Source organism: Phocoena sinus, chromosome 6, assembly GCF_008692025.1.
Source record: "Phocoena sinus isolate mPhoSin1 chromosome 6, mPhoSin1.pri, whole genome shotgun sequence".
Taxonomy (NCBI): Eukaryota; Metazoa; Chordata; class Mammalia; order Artiodactyla; family Phocoenidae; genus Phocoena; species Phocoena sinus.
Window position 1 is genome coordinate 5,919,411 of NC_045768.1, and position 19,694 is coordinate 5,939,104.

At 53.6% G+C, this 19,694-nt stretch overlaps 1 protein-coding gene across 1 annotated transcript in view; it reads right to left on the bottom strand.

Annotated features, from left to right (window-relative positions):
* The window catches only part of HMCN2 (hemicentin 2), a 138,141-nt gene that overhangs the window by 79,094 nt on the left and 39,353 nt on the right, over positions 1 to 19,694 (bottom strand). The window contains exons 12-21 of the mRNA XM_032635297.1: positions 19,534 to 19,675; positions 18,930 to 19,057; positions 18,099 to 18,212; positions 15,641 to 15,790; positions 8,403 to 8,591; positions 6,601 to 6,696; positions 6,165 to 6,292; positions 4,379 to 4,523; positions 985 to 1,097; positions 701 to 860 (exon numbers count right to left, since the gene is read on the bottom strand). Of these exons, the coding sequence (XP_032491188.1) occupies positions 701 to 860; positions 985 to 1,097; positions 4,379 to 4,523; positions 6,165 to 6,292; positions 6,601 to 6,696; positions 8,403 to 8,591; positions 15,641 to 15,790; positions 18,099 to 18,212; positions 18,930 to 19,057; positions 19,534 to 19,675 (1,365 nt within the window). The remainder of the gene's footprint in view (positions 1 to 700; positions 861 to 984; positions 1,098 to 4,378; positions 4,524 to 6,164; positions 6,293 to 6,600; positions 6,697 to 8,402; positions 8,592 to 15,640; positions 15,791 to 18,098; positions 18,213 to 18,929; positions 19,058 to 19,533; positions 19,676 to 19,694) is intronic.

The following is a 19,694-nucleotide window of genomic DNA, read 5'->3' on the forward strand; positions in this document are numbered from 1 at the left end:
TTCTGTCCTCCCTCTCCTCTCTCTCCCTTCTCGCCCTTGATGATCCCATTTATTCTCAGGAATAAATGGGATTAACCATCAGATGATGCCCAGTTTCCCTTTGTGCTAAGGGCCCCAGGGAAACACTGGTTCCAAACAGTTCAACACACAGTTAATTATTTAATCACAGTTGTGATGGGCACTAAGAAAGGGACATTCCAGAGAGTTCACAGCAAGGTGATTTGACACAGCCTCAGAGATCAGAGAGAACTGAGATCTGACTGACTGCAGGTAAGGGAAGGGCATTCCAACAGAAGGAACTGCACATGCAAAGGCCCTGAGGCAGGATGGATCATTTAAGAAACTGAAAGGAGGCCAAAGGGTCTGGGCACAAAGAGCTGGGGAGAAAGGTGGGCGAAGGGGCTGCCAAGATGGGAGGGGGTCCAGTGTAGGGCCTTGGGTCTTTCCAAGCCTTGTGAATGTGACACGTTCCCCCCATCCGGTGGCAAAGGGCTGAGTTGGAACCACTCTTAGAGCATGCCCACGTTACAGGGGGCAGTGCTCTGAAGGACAGCTTTGGTCTACATGCCCTTCAGATGTGAGGAATTTAGAGGCAGGGTTGACGAGATGCAAGGAGGATGCAGGTGAGGTCAGATTGTCTATGCCCCTGCCTCAGTGCCTGCCAAGCCCCTCTCCCAGGACAGGGGCAGCCATCACTCACTGTTGACAGAAAGCTGCATCTCCTGGCTGGAGAAGCCCACGGCATTGGTGGCTGTGCAGACATAGGCCCCTGCATCCTGGGCAGATGGCCGGGCGATGACCAGGGTACCATCCTTGCTCACATTGTAGTGGGGATCCCTGGAGGCCAGGGCATTGGTTTCCTGCGGTAGAGTCACAGGTGACATCAGCAGAGCCCACACCCCACGGCGATTTGCATCATTCCTCTTCCCATGATGCACTGGGCCTACCTCTCTGGTTACCTTTGTGGTAACAGGCTTCACCTACCTTGGTCCAGGTGACGGTAGGGGTGGGCACTCCTGAGGCTACACAGGGGAGAGAGGCTGGAACACCTTCATTGGTGATATGGTGGGTGGCAGTGGGCTGGATTCTAGGTGGCACTTTTAAAAACAAACCAATTTCATAAACCAAAGTTCATAGCAGCATTATTCACAACAGCCAAAAGGTGGAAACAATCCAAACAGAGGGTGATGGATAAAGAGAATGTGGTGTGTACGTGTGGAATATTATTCAGCCTTAAAAAGGAATAAACATCTGACACATGTTACAACATGGAGGTACCTTGAAAATATTACGCTGAGTGAAATAAGCCAGACACAGAAGGACAAATACTGTATGATTCCACTTACACAAGATACCTAGAACAGGCAAATTCATAGAGACAGGAAGCAAAATGGTGGTGGCCAGTGGCTAGGGGAGGAGGAAACGGGGAATTGGTGGGTACAGAGTTTCAGTTTGGGAAGGTGAAAAAGTTCTGGAGATGGATGGTGGTGATGGTTGTGAAACCGTGCCCTATAGGGTTAAAGAAACCCATCCTGAAACTGTGCCCCATGGGATTAACAGAAATTCCTGGCTTGTCTTACAGCTTGCTAACAACTCCTCTGCTTGAGCGCCTTCACTTAGCAAGCTGGCTTAATTGTTCGTTGCAGATTGCAGACCCTCCAAGCTTCATGTAGCCTAAACAATAAGATGTTTGTCTGAGTTGTTTTCCAGGAACTTGGTGTCTAGTTCGAGCTCAAGCCAGCTAAGACTGGTTGGGACCACAGACCCTAAAGCTGGGCCTGCACAGGTATCTGGTGAATGGCCTTTTGACCTCAGAGGGCCAAGGACCCCACCGTCAGATCATGCTAGGCGCCTCCATTTTTGAACATGCATCCCATGAAGAAGCATGTAGCCCAGATACACCTACACAGAACACTGACTACCTCACCTTTTCCCTACCTGCAATCACCTTCCCCACGCCTAAGACCGCCCTGCTTCCTTATCCCATAAATACCCCAAGCCCCCGGGCTTCGGGGGGGTGGACCTGAGGTTTGTTCTCCTGTCTCCTCGCTTGGCTGCCTTGTGAACACATCCTTTCTCCGCTGCAAACCTCGGCGTCTCAGCCCTTTGGCTTGCTGTGCATTGGGCAAACGAACCTGCTGGTACAACAATGTGAATGCCACTTATGCCACTTAATTTACGCCACTAAACTGTAGGCTTTAAAATGGTTAAAATGGTAAGTTTTACATTATGTGTATTTTATCATGATTGTTAAATTTTTTTTTATTTTTTGGCCATGCCATGTGGCGTGTGGGATCTTAGTTCCCCGACCAGGGATCCAACCCGTGCCCCCTGCAGTGGAAGCACAGAGTCTTAACCACTGGACTGCCAGGGAAGTCCCTATTTTATCATGATTTAAAAAAAAACAAACAAACAATTCTAACAGAAGAAGACAGCCACCACTGCTGTAAATTCATGCCACAGACATAGGGCAGCCTGTGTTTAGGAACAAGCTGTACCGTTTCTTAACTGTGGGACTTTGGGCAAACCACTTAATCTTTTGGTACCCATATTCCCTGGTCAGCTAAAAAGCTAAATTAACCCTAATTCCCTGCTCACTCTCTGGGGATGGACGGATGAGAAACGGCAGAAAATAGTGTTCACAGGACACAGTGAACTTGAAAACAAGTGCAAAATCTGTCCTGGGCACCATCCAGATCTGCAGGCATTAAAACAGGGCGGGAGTGGGGGATGTCTCCAAGAGGAGCAGGGGAGGGGGAAACGGGCATGGAAAAACCAGAACCCGGAGGGAAAGCCAGAGGCCAAGGGCTCTGACGATAACACTCAGTTCCTTTAGGGTGGGAAATGCCCTTCTGGATTTTCCCAGGTGGCAAAAGCCAGCAAGTCGATTAGCATTTGTTGAACGGAAATGAAATTAGCCAAGAGCGACGGCTCGATCACCACTGCACAGAGGAGGCTGTGCGGCAGGGTGGGAAGTTAGGGGGTGAGGCTTTCTACAGAGGCAGCCTCTGCTGATCCTGTGACTTGGTGAGTTACCTCCATCTCGGAGGCTCAGCTTCCTTAACGTCAAAGAAGCGTGGAGTCTTTTAAACCCACCTCTTGGAGCAGTTAGGAAAATTAAGTAAAACCTGCACACAACCTCTCAGAGGTCTGGCACATGACACATGCCCAACCTTTGATCACTCTTATTAATTGGAATTATGAGGAGACCCGACAGCTGGGTTCTAAACCCAGCCTCTTCTGCACCTCAGTTTTCTTCTACAAAATGGGGAATGATGAGTCCTTCCCGCTCATCCCTCGGGGTTTTAAGAAAACAAGTGAAACAAACAAAAAGAGGATATTAACATAGGCGGTAAATGACAAAACATAACCAGACTTAGTTTAAACTTCTTGTTTAAACTTCTTGTTAAAAAGAACGGTGGTACCTGGTGGGTGGGTGAAGGGAAACAGGGACTCTCCAACGCTGTGGGTGGGAAAGTAACTGGGCAAAATACACGAAAAGCCCTAAAAATGCGCAATCTCTGTGAGTCAAAACTCAGAGATTTAGGGAAAGAACTGGTCACGTGGGCAGAGGTGGAGCATGAGGATTTTTTTGTTGCCAGACGCACAGGCTCAGCGGCCATGGCTCACGGGCCCAGCCGCTCCGCGGCACGTGGGATCTTCCTGGACCGGGGCACGAACCCGTGTCCCCTGCATCGGCAGGCGGACTCTCAACCACTGCGCCACCAGGGAATCCCAGGCATGAGGATGTTTATCCCCAGGTGTTCATGCTGGTGAGAAACAGGACACTAGGGGACAGGTTAGACACTCCTGGCTCATCCAAACAGGGGACATGCAGCCTTAAACCACTGCTTCTGCGTACTACTGACAGAAAAGAGTCATAAAATATTGTCACAAGAAATATTCAGGTTGCAAGACAGTAATATTACCTGGTTCCAGTTGGTTTCTAACTATTTCTATGTATGTGTACACAAAGGATTTATACCTAATTTATTTAAAGAATATATATCATGCAAAAATAATTTATATACAACATATCTAAAGAGTATATATAATGTATATGTTATATAAATATATACAGTGTGTGTATATGTACATGTGCAAATTCACGTGTGTATAAAGTATGAAAGATACACACCAAAACGTAAAATTATTCTGGTTCTTCTTAGCTACTGATATAAAGGGAGGTTGCTTTTTGTTTGTTTGGTTTTGTTTTGGGGTTTTTTTTGTGTGTGTGTAGGGGGCTTGTCCAATCTCTAAATTTCCTACAGCGAGTATGTACTATTCGTGCAATTTGTCTAAACAGAGATGATCAAGGTCAAGCTCCCCCCGGGTGCCCTCCCCCATCGCATCCTGCCCCCACCACTCCGGGACTCACCCCGGACAACCAGCCGCACGTCCCTGTGCTGAGAGCCGGCCGCGTTGCTGACCAAACAGGTGTACCTCCCTGCATCCTCCAACAGCGCTTGGTCAAGGTGGAGACTGCCATCTGCTCGGACGGAATGCTGGCTGCCCGGTGGGAGCTGGTGAGGGCGAGGAAGCACCAGCTTGGGCGGAGGGCCCCACTCAGAGCCAGCTGAGACAGAGCACCCCAGAAACCTCACCGCCCACCAGGCCAGCAGGGAGCAGCCTGGACCGAGAGGCCAGGGGTTTGGAGAGGGTGGGGGAATCTGGGGGGGGCAGTGATGCTCCTACCCCTTCCCTGATATTCATCCACCCCCCCACAGACCCTCAGGGCCAGGTGGGCCCGACCCCCAGCCCCCAGCTGACCCCACTCTCCCCGGGCCAACTGGTCCAGGGCAAGACACCTGACCCAAGGGGACTGATGGGAGCCTCTCCCAGGAGTGCAGGGTTGGAGCCAGAGCCTTTACTAAGTCGGGGCTGAAGCTCCAAGGCCCTTGCACACTGAGGCCACAGAGAGGAAGGACAACCCGTCTGTGGGGAGAGAACAGAGCCATGCAGAGCGGAGCAGAGGTGTGGCCGCATCAGATGTGGTCCCAGAGAGAGAAGCAGAGAAAGCCACTCCTGATGGGTGCCCACGTCTGTCCCCATCAGGACCGGGGTGGGGCAGGTGGCACTGGTCCAGAATGGGGCCTGGGGCAACCTCTATAAAGATGTCCAGCCAGTCCATCCTTGGTGAGGGGCCCCAAAACCTTTCCACCAGGCCTGAGCCTGCTTTAAGCCTCCCTGTCCCTGTTCCACGAACCCAACCGCACATTCTGCACTCCGGTTCCGGGAGAGGCTCCTGGGCTGTCTCGGTACCAGGCCCTTTCAGGCTGAGTGAGCTTGAGGGGGGCTCTGCTCCTTGCACTCGGCAGCTGGGCAGGCGCAGGTCCACCCAGTATCCCCACTGAACTAAACGAGCTCTGCGTCTCCAGCCACTTCCTGTCCTGGTGTGGACAAGGCCCAGGGCCACCCCTCCCCACGTGCCCATCGGATTCTACTGAGGAAGGCTCCTCACCGCCCCAGCCTACGTGCCCAGGCAGGGTCCTCCTCGGGGTCATATCTAATTACACAGGCTGCGGAAGGAGTCACCCACTCGAGCAGCCTCGGCAAAGCCTCCCTGCTTCGGGAGCTGGACCCTGTCTGCACTGCATCAGAGACTGGAACAACAGGCCCGGGACCAGGGCAGCCACCTGGTCACATAGTCACTGCCTCTCTGGGTGTCCAGCGTCTGCTGTCTGCTGGGGCGAGGGCACCCCTTTTATAGCTTCCAGGACACAAGGACCGCGGGATGTCTGAGGATAGGCCAGAAGGATGGAGGAGGGAGAGGCAAAGGAGTGAATGGCAGAAAGGAAATAGAGGGAAATAAAGAAAACCAAATGGATGGGAATGGGCGAAGCAGCCCCTGTGCACCAGCAGTGTGCCAGGGAGCTGGGGCAGATGCTCAGCTGCTCGGGTCACGTCTCTGCCCTGGAATCATCCGAACGGGGGTGACGAACGCACTGCGTCTGTGCCCCCGCCCGCAGCACTAATGATGCACAAGCTCCTCTGGCCAAGGACTCTAGAGGGTGAAGGATGCTATCAGTGCGTTATCAGAGAAGGTTCTGGAAAGAAGCAGGAAGGAAGAGGACATTCCAAAACAGGGAAACTGCAAAGCAGAGACCGAGGTGTGAACGTGACAGCGCCCTCCTCCCCTGCACCCAGAGGGGCCCTGCACTCACGGGCTGGCCAGCCTTGAGCCAGCGCCTCTCGGGGCGGGGCCTCCCAGCCAGGATGATGCAGGGCAGGGACACGGGCTGCCTCTCCAGCACCCGGACGGTGGAGGCACTGCTGGCGATCTGTGGAGGTGCTATCGGGAGAGGAGACAGTGTGGGTACACGAGACTCCTGTGGGTGGGCATCTGGGGGACAGAGGCCCCCACTCCCCACTGTCTCCTCCCCAGGGAACCAGTGGAAGCATCAGGATTGGGGACCCTAAAGGGTCAAAGGGCGCACTTCTTGGGGCACGCTGCCCAGGAAGTAGGGGTCCAGATGCTCCTCCTGGAGAACCTGGCTGTGGACACACCTGTCCCAAAGGATGGGCAGTCATGGGGGGGTGTGTCTCTGAGGGTGCCTGGTGTCCCCCCCCAAACCCTCCTCTCCAGATCCACCAGCGAACCATGTCCAGTCACAAGGAGGTGGGCCTCTGCCTGGACCTTCCCGAAGACATTTTGAGCTTCACAGACATACGGGGCCTGGTCTTCAGGAATCACACCTGAGGGGCAGGAAAGAGGCAGGGCTGACTGTCAGAGCACATCACGGCTCCAGCCCCCACAGGCTCCAGCTCCCCAGGTGCAGATGCGCCCTTGTCACAGTCTGGCCCTGCAGAGGTTAGGTAGGAGGGCTGGGATGGCAGGGAGGAGAGGGATGGGGGATACAGCCAGTCCTTGGAAGGGTGAGAAGGCCTCGGCTTGTTCATGTGTAGCATGGGGATAACTTATCAATAAGTGCACGCTGTAGTGTGACTGGGAGGGGTCAATAGATAATGCAAACACAGTGCTCAGCATCGGCCTGGCACATAGTAAATAGGAGCTGTAGTAGTGACGATGGTGATGGTGGTGAGGACGATGGTGGTGGTGGTGATGGTGAGGATGGTGATGGTGAGGATGATGGTGATGGTGATGGTGGTGGTGGTGATGGTGAGGATGGTGAGGATGGTGATGGTGAGGATGGTGATGGTGAGGATGATGGTGATGGTGGTGATGGTGAGGATGGTGATGGTGGTGGTGGTGATGGTGATGGTGGTGATGGTGATGCTGGTGATGGTGGTGATGGTGATGGTGGTGATGGTGAGGATGGTGAGGATGGTGGTGATGGTGATGGCGGTGATGGTGAGGATGGTGATGGTGATGGTGGTGATGGTGAGAATGGCGGTGATGGTGAGGATGGTGATGATGGTGATGGTGGTGGTGGTGATGGTGAGGATGGTGAGGATGGTGGTGATGGTGATGGTGATGGTGAGGATGGTGATGGTGGTGAGGATGGTGATGGTGGTGATGGTGAGGATGGTGATGGTGGTGAGGATGGTGATGGTGGTGATGGTGATGGTGGTGATGGCGGTGATGGTGAGGATGGTGATGGTGGTGATGGCGATGGTGGTGATGGTGGTGGTGGTGAGGATGGTGGTGATGGTGATGGCGGTGATGGCGAGGATGGTGATGGTGGTGATGGTGATGGTGGTGATGGCGATGGTGGTGATGGTGATGGTGAGGATGGTGGTGATGATGGTGATGGTGGTGATGGTGGTGATGGTGAGGATGGTGGTGATGGTGATGGTGAGGATGGTGATGGTGATGATGGTGGTGATGGTGATGGTGGTGATGGTGATGGTGATGGTGATGGTGATGGTGGTGATGATGGTGGTGATGGTGATGGTGATGGTGGTGATGGTGATGGTGGTGATGGTGGTGGTGAGGATGGTGGTGATGGTGATGGCAGTGATGGTGGTGATGGTGATGGTGGTGATGGCGGTGATGGTGAGGATGGTGGTGATGGTGATGGTGGTGATGGCGGTGATGGTGAGGATGGTGGTGATGGTGATGGTGGTGATGGCGGTGATGGTGAGGATGGTGAGGATGGCGGTGATGGTGAGGATGGTGAGGATGATGGTTACCACATATGACACTATGTGTCAGGAACTGTGCTAAGGGATTTATGTGTATTATTCACGCAATAGCTCCTTAAGGTGGCCTGTTATTAAACCCAGGTGGTGCGTATTGTCATTATCACTATTGTGACCAGTGCGGAGTAGTGGGATGACGTGACCAGAGTCACCCAACTGACATATGACCCTGCAACAGCCTGACCTATGGTCAGCACTGGGGGTCAGGGCCCTGCTCCCGGCCACCCAGTCTGGGGGCTGAGGGTGTCGGAAGCCATTCTGTCTCCCCGGCCCTCCCTCCCTCAGCCCCAATCTCTTACTTTCAAAGAACAGCACTCCTGAATCGGGCTGCCCAGTCGTGCTGCCCTGCCCGGGCCCCAGTGGCTGGCCATCTCCACGGCGCCAGGTGACCATAGGGGACGGGCGGCCCGTGGCCTGGCACACCAGGAGGGCGCTCCTCCCCAGTTCCACGGTGACATCCTGGGGCAGCTCTGTCAGCTGGGGCGCATCTGCAGGGAGGTGAGCGGTCAGCCTCACCCAGCCCCCAGGGCACTGTTCAGAGGCCTCTGCCTCCCCTCCGGTCGCTGGGGGCGTTTCCCTCTTCCAGCCGCGCCCTCATGAACCTGACTCATATCCAGGGCTCCCGGGGCCAACTTGAGTTTGGCAGGTCCACCCTGAAGAGCTCCTGAGGATGAGGAGAGCAAGTGCCCTTTGGCAGGGTGAAGTCCTCACACACTACGTGGGGTCTCGGGGACCCCGCTTTGCCCAGCCATACGGGGGAGCAACATTCCTGCTTCTGCTCTTTGCACCTCCTGGGAAGCCCACCTCAGAGGGGCTGCAAGTCACCCTCAGCCACAGGAGCCCCACCAGCTCTGCGCATCACCTCCCTTGCCCTCTTCCTGGGCCACGGGGGCTTCCTTTCACGGGTCTCCTAGACTCCGGCAACCATTTGCCAAAGAGCCAACTTCGTGGGGAGGTTCTAGCTCATCTTTACCATGCTTCATCCTTCTCTGCTGTTGAACGTGTTGTAAGAAGCACGTAAGTCTCTACTACAAAATCAAAAGAAGCCTATAAAGAACTTGATCTTATACTTTATGGTCCAAATGGGACACTCACTTAAGAGTGAAAAGAGCCATATTAATAATTCCACCAGGATAACAGATGCAAACAAGGGCAGCCCTGCTGACCTGAGTTATAAAACATCCAAGCAAAAAAAAAAAAAAAAAAATCCAAGCAACACACGAGGATTTATTTCCTTAACTTTTGCTCCACACACTCTAAATCCCATGCCCTTCCACAAGGTAACCACTGTTAATGGTTTGTAGTGTTTCTTCCAAACATTTTTTCTAAGCATTGTCTTACTTTTATGATTGGGGGGGGGGGGCGGGCATGGAAATAGGTTATTTCCCAAAACAGAAGCTCACGACCCTTTCCACCTTTCTGCTGGCCACAAGCAGGTCCAATGCCAGACAGGTCCAGGCCCTGTTCCCTGTGGCTTCTGGGCACTGTCCTCAGGTCCCTGTCCCCAGACCCGCAAACAGGAAGGTCTCCGGCCTGTTTTGAACCCATTGCGTCCAGCATTGTGGAAAAACCTCCACCTCTTTTGTTCTTGCTGTCTCTCCCCAGAAATCTCCCCCATCCATCCAAATCATGACATCAAATTTCCCTCTTGGCCTCAGGGAGTAGGGAAGTTCCAGGGAGATAGAAGCACAACTTGGAAAATCACTGCAAGGAGGAAGACAGTCTTGGACCCAACCTCAGACACCACCCGCGAGTTGCTTTTCTTCCTCATTTGGGGCCTGGCAGCTGCCTCGGCTCAGAATCCAAGAAAGTCTTCCATCCAGGTGCCTCAGATGGCGTCACTGGTCCTGCAGAGCCTCGGTCCCGGGGGCTCTTCCCCTCTTCCCATCCCGAGCAGAGCTGTGGCTCAGCTCCAGGACCAGGTACCCCCAGAGCCTGCCTCCCCAGCTCTGCCCAGCCCACGACAGGGCACAGCTCAAACCTCCCTCCTCCAGGCAGGCCTCGTCCTGAATTCCTCCCCTGAGAGAGGACAGCTGACTTATAATAGTAAGCAAATAACACGTACAAAGGGTAGCATTTGGAAAACCTACTGACAAGCATGGTGATGGTGCTTTTAGAGTTCATTCATGGCCTCAATAAACTCATGAAGTGGATATTATCACAACCCCACTTTACAGATGGGGAAACTGAGGATCAGAGAGATTAAGGAACCTGCCCCAGGTGCAGCTCAAAGTCAGTGGCAGAGCTGGGATCAGAGCCCAGGTCTGGCTGCTGCTAAGACCCAGGCTGTCAGCCACCGCACCTGGTACCCCCTAGTACTCAGGGGTAACCTGGCATCTCTTCCATCTTCTTTCAGAGGTGAATCCCGACTCACATCCTGCCCAAAAAACTGTGACTCCGTCTCCTGTGCAGCCATCCCCCTGCTCCTCATTGAAGTCCCCCAAATAAGGCGGGACCTCAGAACCCTGTACACCAGAGCTGAAGGTCCTCTGGTCTCCTCCTTGTGCAGATGGGAGACTGAAGCCCGAGGGAGGGGCGGGGCCCACCCTGATCGTGCAGCATGTTGGATGTGGGGACTGGTTTCCAGGGTCCCATCGCAAGGCTCAGCCGCCTCTGCTTTCAGGCTCGAAGACCCCTCCTCACAGACTCAGGTGACCTTCGGCTGGGAGGGATCGTGAGCTGGCCTCACAGCCACCAGATTTCCCCGTGGACAGCCCTTTCTGCCTTGACCTTGGACAGGTTTCCGGGTCAGGAGCTGCGAGTGCCCAGAGGCAGCCAGACATCACAGCAGCTGCCGCGCTCCCTGGAGAGGCACAGGTCTCATCACCTGACAGCTGCAGCGCTTTTGCGGGGACGCAGCTCTGTGCGGGGGAACCGGAACACCACAGAAGACAGAACAGCCCCACCAAGGACGCCAGCCACCAGGCTGGGAGGGGACAGGACAGGAGGGTGTGGCCAAAGCTGAGACTTCCTTTAACAGCACTGCTGGGCCACTCCCTCCACCCCCAGGGATTTCCCAGCAAAGTGAAATTGACAGAGGTGATGCCGTCCCTCCCTCTTACTTGGGCCCCAGGGCAAGGGACACCAGCCAGAAGGCCTGAAGCCTGGGCAGGGCCCCCCTGCTGCCCCTGCCCCACTGGGCATCCGTGGATGAACCCCTTCACCACTCTGAGCCTCAGTTCCCCATCCAGAAAGAGGTAACTATTTTTACCCTGATTCCAGTATCTTAAAGTTCCAGGACTCTTTATCATTGTCTGGAGACCCTGTAGCCCCCCAGCCTCCTCCACCATCCCCCCAGTTCCTGTGGCTCAGAGCCGTGGGGCAGAGCTGGTGGGGATGCACCAGCTCAGGAAGGAGAGTTTCAATCAGTCCTGACTCAGTTCCGTCAGAAGACGGAGGGCATCTCAGGCCCAAAGTCTGTGTAGACAGGCAGGGTGGCCACGGGAGAGGCTGGCCTCAGGCCCTGCCCTGCATTTAGAGGGAATTCCAGGGTATCTGTGAATGAGACAACGCTGGGGATGGCCTCCATATCTGCCTCCCGGGAAGTCTCCTTTCCCCATAGAAAGATCATTCAGTCGAGCCTGGAGCCACAGCCCCATTGGCCAGGGCTGCAGGATGACTTTCCTCCCTAAAAAAGTTTTGGTTTTTTTGTGGGTTTTTTTGCGGTACACGGGCCTCTCACTGTTGTGGCCTCTCCCATCGCAGGGCGCAGGCTCCGGACGCGCAGGCTCAGTGGCCATGGCTCGCGGGCCCAGCCGCTCCGCGGCATGTGGGATCTTCCCGGACCGGGGCACGAACCCGCGTCCCCTGCATCGGCAGGCGGACTCTCAACCACTGCGCCACCAGGGAAGTCCCCTAAAAAAATATTTTAAATGATATTTTATGACTGTTTATAAAGACAAACAAAATCCGGATTCGTTTTTAATCTATTTATTATTCTTCCCTGTTCTCTTCTGATGGCAAGAAAATCAGAGCCCTGTCCAGCAGCCCTAAAAGTATCACGGGCTCTGGGCCCTTGCCTGTTGTGCCTGATAGAGAAGCCACCCAGATACTGACCACACTGGCCACACAGCCCAGCTCTGCTTCTCTCCTGCTCCCCCAGGCTAGCCAGAGGGTCTTTGCTCCCACAAAAGCACACCCCCAGCTCCCCTGCTGACTCACCCAGCAATCAGGGGCTTCCGAGTTGGGAATAAGAAGCAGAGACTAAAATGAGAGGATAGAAAGAGGGCTGAGTGAACACCCATTTAGAGAGAAATCCAGCAGGGCAAAGGGAACTTAGCTCAGGGCTAAGTTTTAAAGTAATAGAAAGAGTGGGACTTCTCTGGCAGTCCAGTGGTTAAGACTCAGTCTGTACTTCCACTGAAGGGGGCATGGGTTCGATCCCTGGTCAGGGAACTAAGATCCCGAACGCTGAGTGGCGTGGCCAAAAAAAAAAAACAAAAGGTGCCGACAGCCGTGTGATAATCACTCCACCTCACTCTGCCTCGCCAGGCCCTTGTCAGCCTGGTCCAGCCCACAGGCCAATACGTGTATTGATTAGGTATTCTATTCAAGCCCTGAGTGAAGCACATTATCTCATTAAATCTCTCAAGGACCTTGTGAACAGCCTCTATCAGTATCATCCCCATTTTACAGATGATGAAAGTGAGGCTCAGAAAGGTAAATAACTTGGCCAAACAAGCAGCAGGACCAGGACATTGATCCAGGACTCTTATCAGCCAAATGCCAGGTCCAGAGGGGATGCAAAATCACCTCGCAGGCTTGGTCCACAAATAAGGCACCTGCTGGCAGTACAGGAGGAGGCTGCCGTCCTCCCTGTGCCCCAAATACCACCAGGAAGCCAGTTCCCAGCTGAACAGCAGGAAGTGGGCACAGTGCCCACACGTTCTCAGCCCTGGCAGGCTCTGCCAGCCTGGCCAGGAAGGCTGCAACACAGCTGCCACCCAGATGGGCAGGAAATTGAATTTCCCACCACTGCTGCCAGGCCAGCTCGCCCCAGACACACAGGTGTTGGGCCACTGTCCATGCCGTCCCTGACCTCAAGGCCAGAGGCCACCAGTGGCCCCGTGCCCCAGAAGCCTGCCTCTGGGATGCCAGCCATCCCCCCCCCCCCCCCGCCACCTCTCACCTGGGGAAATGGCCCCAAGACCAATGGCTAACAGGTGAAGGAACAGGCATGTCAGCCTGGGCCCCAAAGAAATAAGGTTTTGCTGGAGAGAAATCAGACACAGAGCGAAGGATGACTGCTTGTAACAATGCCAAGGGCAGCCCTCCCTGGAGCACCCTCTCTGCTCACCCAGAACCTACTGACTAATCACAATGACAGTGACATTTTTCAGAGCCCATTGCGTCCGAGGCCTTTCTTATCTCTCACTCACACAACATCCAGAAATATCTTGCAGGTGAGGAGCCCGAGGCTCACAGTGGGGAAGCAACATACAAGCCCTCCTTGCTGGGAGCATCAGGATCAAGTCCAGGGGCTAAAGGCCCGGACCCTGGGTTCAGATCTCAGCTCTGCCACTCACCAGCTGTGTGACTCTGGGCAAGGCACTTAACCTCTCTGTGCCTCGTTTTTTCCATCTATAAAAGGGATAATGTAGAATCCATCTCAAAAGGTTGTTATGAGGATTATATGCTAGTACATGAAATGTGCTTAGCGCTGGCCCGGCACGTGGCAGATTTCATGGAAGACTTATTATATTTTTATTATCAGGCTCTAGGCCTGTGGCTTTCCGCACCCACCCCACCCCACCCAAGAGCTCAGCCACACAGTGCACTCTAGATAGGGAAAGTCTGAGCACATCAATCTCCTCCTTAGAAACCTCTTACCGCCTCCACAGAACAAAGCCCAAACTCCACCAGGCTCCCTAGCCCAAGGCCGGGAGTGACCCACAACTGGGCAGCTGCCCCGGCATCCCCTCCCCACCCTCTCTGTGCCTCACTCGCTGCCTTACTCCTCTTGCCATGGGGAGATCGGCATATGCTGTTCCCTCTGCCTGGAACACTGTTCCCTCTGCCTGGAACACTGTTCCCCAGCTCGTCACCTGACTGTTTCTGGGTTCAGCTTAGACATCACCTCCTCCAAGAAGCCTTCCCGGCCTCCACTGCTGGCTTAGCCCCCTTCTCTGGGCACAGGACCCAAGGATGCCACTTCCAAATTCTCAGTACACTGAGTATTCTAATGGTCTGTTTACCATCTCTCTTCTGGACACCAAGAACAACACAAAGGCCGATGCCATTGTAGCCCCAACACAGGGTCTGGGGCACGGGGCCTGGCTACAAGGTGACCACATGTTGGAGGAATAGATGATGGAACAGAGGGGGAGGATCCCCAAGCCTGAGTTGGCACCATCTCCCCCAGGGCCAGACCCTCCCAATTGAGCCTCACTGCACTTCCCTAGAACTCCCAGCACCTGTCTTTCCCGTCATGGCCACAGTCAGCCCTCAGAGTACAATCTGCTCCGGCTCAGCACGCCAAGGAGCTGTGCCCACAACTTCCGAGCAATTCCCAGTGCCCAGGATCCAGGCCTGGAACTTAGACATCATGACAATCACAGCCAAGGCCATGTACCAGCCACAGAAGACTTCAAACCTCCCACCTGTAAAAAGGGGATAATAGCTTCTCCCTTTATTAAGCACTCACAATGGGCCAAACCCTGTGCTAAGCATTGTGTATCTGATTTCACTGAAGCCTCACAGCCACCCAACAAAGGAAGTAGTATGGTCAGCTCCATTTTACAGATGGGGAAACTGAGGGTCAATGATTTGACCAAAGCATATAGATGGTAAGTGATGAAGACAAGACTGGAACTCAGGTCTCAGGGATGACGACACCCATGCTGGAACCGAACTATCTCTGTGATGGGCAGTGACCCCTGCCTCTTGGGATTCTCACACTTGAGTGGTCCCTCCCACTCACCACATACCAGTGTTGGTCTTTGTGACCAACAGAATATAGCAGAAGTGATGGTATGTCACTTCCAAGACTGCGACTGGTTATAAAGACTGCAGCTTCCACCTTGGACGTTATCTCTATCTCTATCCCTCTTGACTCACTTTCTCTGGGAAAACCCATGTCACAAGAAGCCTTCTGGAGAAGCCTATCTGGGTAAGGAACAGAGGCCTCCTGCCAACAGCCACATGGGTGAACTTAGGGGTGGATTCTCCAGTCCCAGTCAAGCCTTCAGATGACCACATCTCCGGCCAAGGTATTAACTGCTATCCCATGAGACACCTGGAGCTAGAAGCACCCAGCAAAGCCACTCCCAGAATCACAGAACCATGAGACAATAGATGCTTATTGTTTTAAGCCACCTAGTTTTAAGGCGATTCGTTACAAAGCAAGAGGTAACACAGATACCATCTCCCTCTAAAATCCCCATCCCACGTGCTCTGGATCCAAATGATGCAAACTCCCCACTGGCAGGCGACGTGGTACCACTCTCTCCTCCCTGCTCAGAAATAGGGCAGGTGGTGGGGGACGGGGAAGGGGGAAGGCAGGAGGGGCAGGGCAAGTGGGGACAAGGTGTACACTCACGTCCAACCTCCAGCCGGATTTCTGCAGAGGCATCGCCCAACTCATTGACAGCTCGGCAGGTATAGACGCCAGCGTCCCTCTCCTGGGCCACCGGGATTCGCAGCATCCCAGAGCTGGAGCCCTCGGAGGCCAGGATCATCTCAAGACCCTCTGGACCAAAGATGAGAAAACATCAGGCAGGTACCCATGGTTACCACAGGAGGCCAGGGGATCAGGCCGCCTTCCTGACCCTGGGTTCCTGCAACTCCACAAAGCAGAGACCTTGGAGGGGTGCGGGTGAGGGAGGGATTTCCCCCCAGAATCGGGACCCCTGTTGTTTAATGAGTACAGATTTTTAGTTTTGCTAAATGTAAAGGGTTCTGGAGATGGATGGTGGTGATGGTTGTACAACAATGTAAATATACTTAACGCTCCTGAACTGTATATCTAAAAATGGTTAAGACGGTAAATGTTACATTAGGCGAATTTTATCACAATTTTAAAGTCGGCACCCTTGGGTCCAGTTCCCTGAGCCCCTTTGTTGACCACGAGTGAGTCTCAGCCTGTTCCCCTGCATGCGACAGGCTCATCACCCAAGCACTCCTTGCCTGGGCCTCCCTCCTGGATCCCCACCCTCTGCTCAGGTGCAGACTGAGGCTTGGATCAGCTCTGGGAGGAGCCCAGGGTCACGGAGACGACCACTCTCCCCCCCAGTTCTGCCTCTTTGAGGCCTTATTCTCATTTCCCTCGTGCACTGTTCCCCCACCCCAACTCCAGGCCTCCCCCTCCTGGGGCCTGAGGGACCACGCTGAGTCTGAACTCTTTTTACAACTTAATATTTTACACTTAAAATTGTGCTACATACATATACATAACACAAAATTTTACCGTTTAAAGCATCCTGAGTGTCCAACTCAGTGGCATTAAGTACGTTCACGTTGTCACACAACCGTTCCACCACCCATCCACAAAACTTTTTCATCTTCTTAAACTGAAACCCTACTTATGAAACACTAACTCCCCATTTCCCCGTCCCCCAGCCCCTGGCAACCACCATTCTCCTTTCCGTCTCTATAAATTTGCATATTCTAGGTATCTCATATATGAGATTCCACTCAAATAACTGGAATCATTTAATACTTGTCCTTCTGTGTCTGGTTTATTTCACTTAGCATTTCGAGGTTCATCTGTGTTGTGTCAAAACTTGTCCTTCTGTGTCTGGTTTATTTCACTTAGCATTTCGAGGTTCATCTATGCTATGTCAAAACTTCATTGCTTTTTTTTCCAAATTAAGAAAAAATTTTTTTCTTTTACTTTTGTACTACTTAAATACACCATACTAGAGCAAATGTCTCTGAAAATATCATAAATAAAAGATTTTTTTCTCCATTCAGCAAATTAGAAGTAGGGGGAAATTTCTACACAGCAGCTGCTGTGAGCCTGATTTCTTTTTCTTTCGTTTTTGTTTTTTTTATTCTTTTTTTTTTCTTTGCCATAGGAGTCAAATTAAGAAAAAATTTAATTTTAAACAAAATTCATAAAATGTATTATCGTAACCATTTTTAAGCGGTAACTGTATTCTCGTCATTGTACAGCTTGAAGTTCACTCCTTTTTAAGGCTGAGCAACATTCCATTGAGAGATCCCCCCTTTATAAAGGGGCTCCCAGGCTGGGCTGGTAGAGCTCTCAGCCACCACAGGCAGTGACCTGAGCACAAAGTAAGGAGTCCTGAGGCCTCTGCCACCACTAGCTGGTGACCGTGGACAAAATGCTCAAACTCTGAGCTCACTCTGCCTGTCAGTGTCAAGGGGAGGCTCTGACAAGATCACAGACAGGTGCTGCAAAGGCTGGAGTGCATCCGGGTGGGAGGTGCCCGTGCTTGAGAAGGAGCCCAGTGTTCTGCCCCTGGAAAGTCTGAGGCAGGAGCCCCAGGACCCAGGTCCACTGGTGTGGATGCAAGAGCTCCTGTTCAATCAAACTCCAGCTCAGCGTCTGGCACAGACAAAACCCTCTACACTCGTTAACTCAGGAGAGCCTCAGAACAGCCCTCTTAACATTACTGCTAGCTCTCAGATAACCACATCGCCATCGTCACCATCATTAAGAACACTGAGCCCTGCCCGTGCGCCAGGCTCGTGGTAAACAATTTGCACATGTGGACTCATTTAATCCTCATACGACCACCTATCTTTGACTTTCCAGCTAAGGAAGCAGGCTCAGAGATACCAAGTCACTTGTCTGAGGTCACCCAGGGGAGCCAGAATTCAAGTCGAGGTCTGTTCTAGATCCTTCTCCTAACCACGGAGCCAACCTGCATTAGCTGCGTGGACACTGGCCTGGGGATGGGAGTGGGGCTGCCAGAAACGGTCCTCTCTCTCCAGACACCCCATTCGGAGTGCCCCCCACGACCGTCCTGGAAAGCTGACCCTCCAGGGCCCCAGTGGGATCGCCCACGGGCCGCTCCCCCCACCCAGTGTACCTCGATACCAGATGACCCGGGGCGGAGGCACCCCGGACGCCTCACACGCCAGCACGGCCTCCTCCCCGACGGCGGCCAGCACCACAGCATTCGTGGCCGAGACGGACGGTGGGTCTGTGTGGGGAGCAGACGGGGAATTGGGGACCAACCCACAGACTCCCTGGAGAGAGAATGCAGCTGGGGGAGGGGCAGCGGGGACAAAGTGGGGCTGAGCACCTGCCTCCTCCCCAACCCCCGCCAACCGGGACAGTCACCCCAGAAAGATGTAGCCTCCGCTGGTTTCTACAAAGCCAGTTACTCCCGGGACCAACCCCCCTTTTGTTCCTCATTGATCTTGAGATAAAAGCCGAAATCCTACAAGGTTCTTAAGGGCCCTACAGGGGCTGCCTGCCCCGCCCCAGCCCCCTCACTCCAGCCAGCCTCCTTGCAGCCCCTTGGGCCTCCCAGACTCATTCCCACCTCCAGGCTTTTGCCCCTCCCGATCCCTCTGCTTGGAACGCTGTTCCCACTCCCATCTGCGGCAAGGGTCTGGTCCTGTGTGTACCAGCCGTTCCCCTCTCTACCCAGGGGCATGTCACTCCATCACACCACCCTGCTCTGCGCTTGTTCTAGTATCTTCACCATCTGAAAGTACCTTATTTATCTGTTTGCATGTTTGCTTTGTGCCTCCCCATTAGAATATAAGCTCCACCTGGATGGAGACCCTGTGTTCACTGCTGTAGCCCCAGTGCCTGCCACAAAGTAGATGCTCAGTAAGTATCTGGGGATGGGAGGGAGTGAGGGAGGATGGGCTGGAGATCCTTCTCCTGCAGATACCCTTGACCCGAGTACCTGCATAGTAGAGGGTGACCGTCTTCTCGTCTGTGCCAATGTCATTAGCAGCCTGGCAGCTGTAATTCCCAGCATCCTCTGGGGCCACTCCCTGAATGATCAGGGTTCCCTGGGCATCCACGCGGACTCTGGAGTCATGCCACGAAACGTGTTCGACAGCAAGGGGCTGGTTAGGTCGGGTCACGTGGGGTTGCCCCAGTCCTTATTAATAACAAATTAACTAACGACATCACTGGTGACACCATTCTACACTGACCGCTTGCTCTGTGCCAGGCTGTGTGTTCGGCGCTTTACGTATGTTCTTTTTTCATTCATGGGGCTCAGAAAGGTATGGTGACTTGCCCAAGGTCACACAGCCTGAATGGCAGAGGCAGAATCCAAGTACAGGTCTGTTGGATTCTGCAGCTGTAGCTCCTGACCCCTGAGCCCACCCTGTTGTGTTTCCCAAGTGACGTGTCTCCTCAGCCTCAAATCAACCCAGGAAGAAGGCAGGGCAAATGCTACTCCCCCATTTGTATTAATAGTTAAGAAGACTGAGGCTCAGAGAGCTCCCCTGGGAGTCCACCTGTTCCCACTCCCAGACCTCCAAGCCCTGAGCCCTCACCTGCTGTCCTCTCGCAGGGCATGACCCTCATGGCTCCAGGAAATGTGGGGTGCAGGGTACCCAGAGGCCGAGCAGCTGACCCTCATCTCCATGCCCTGGGAAAAGCGCTGTGACCGGGCGTGGATGCTGACCTGTGGGGCCTCTGTAGTTCAGAGAGTGGA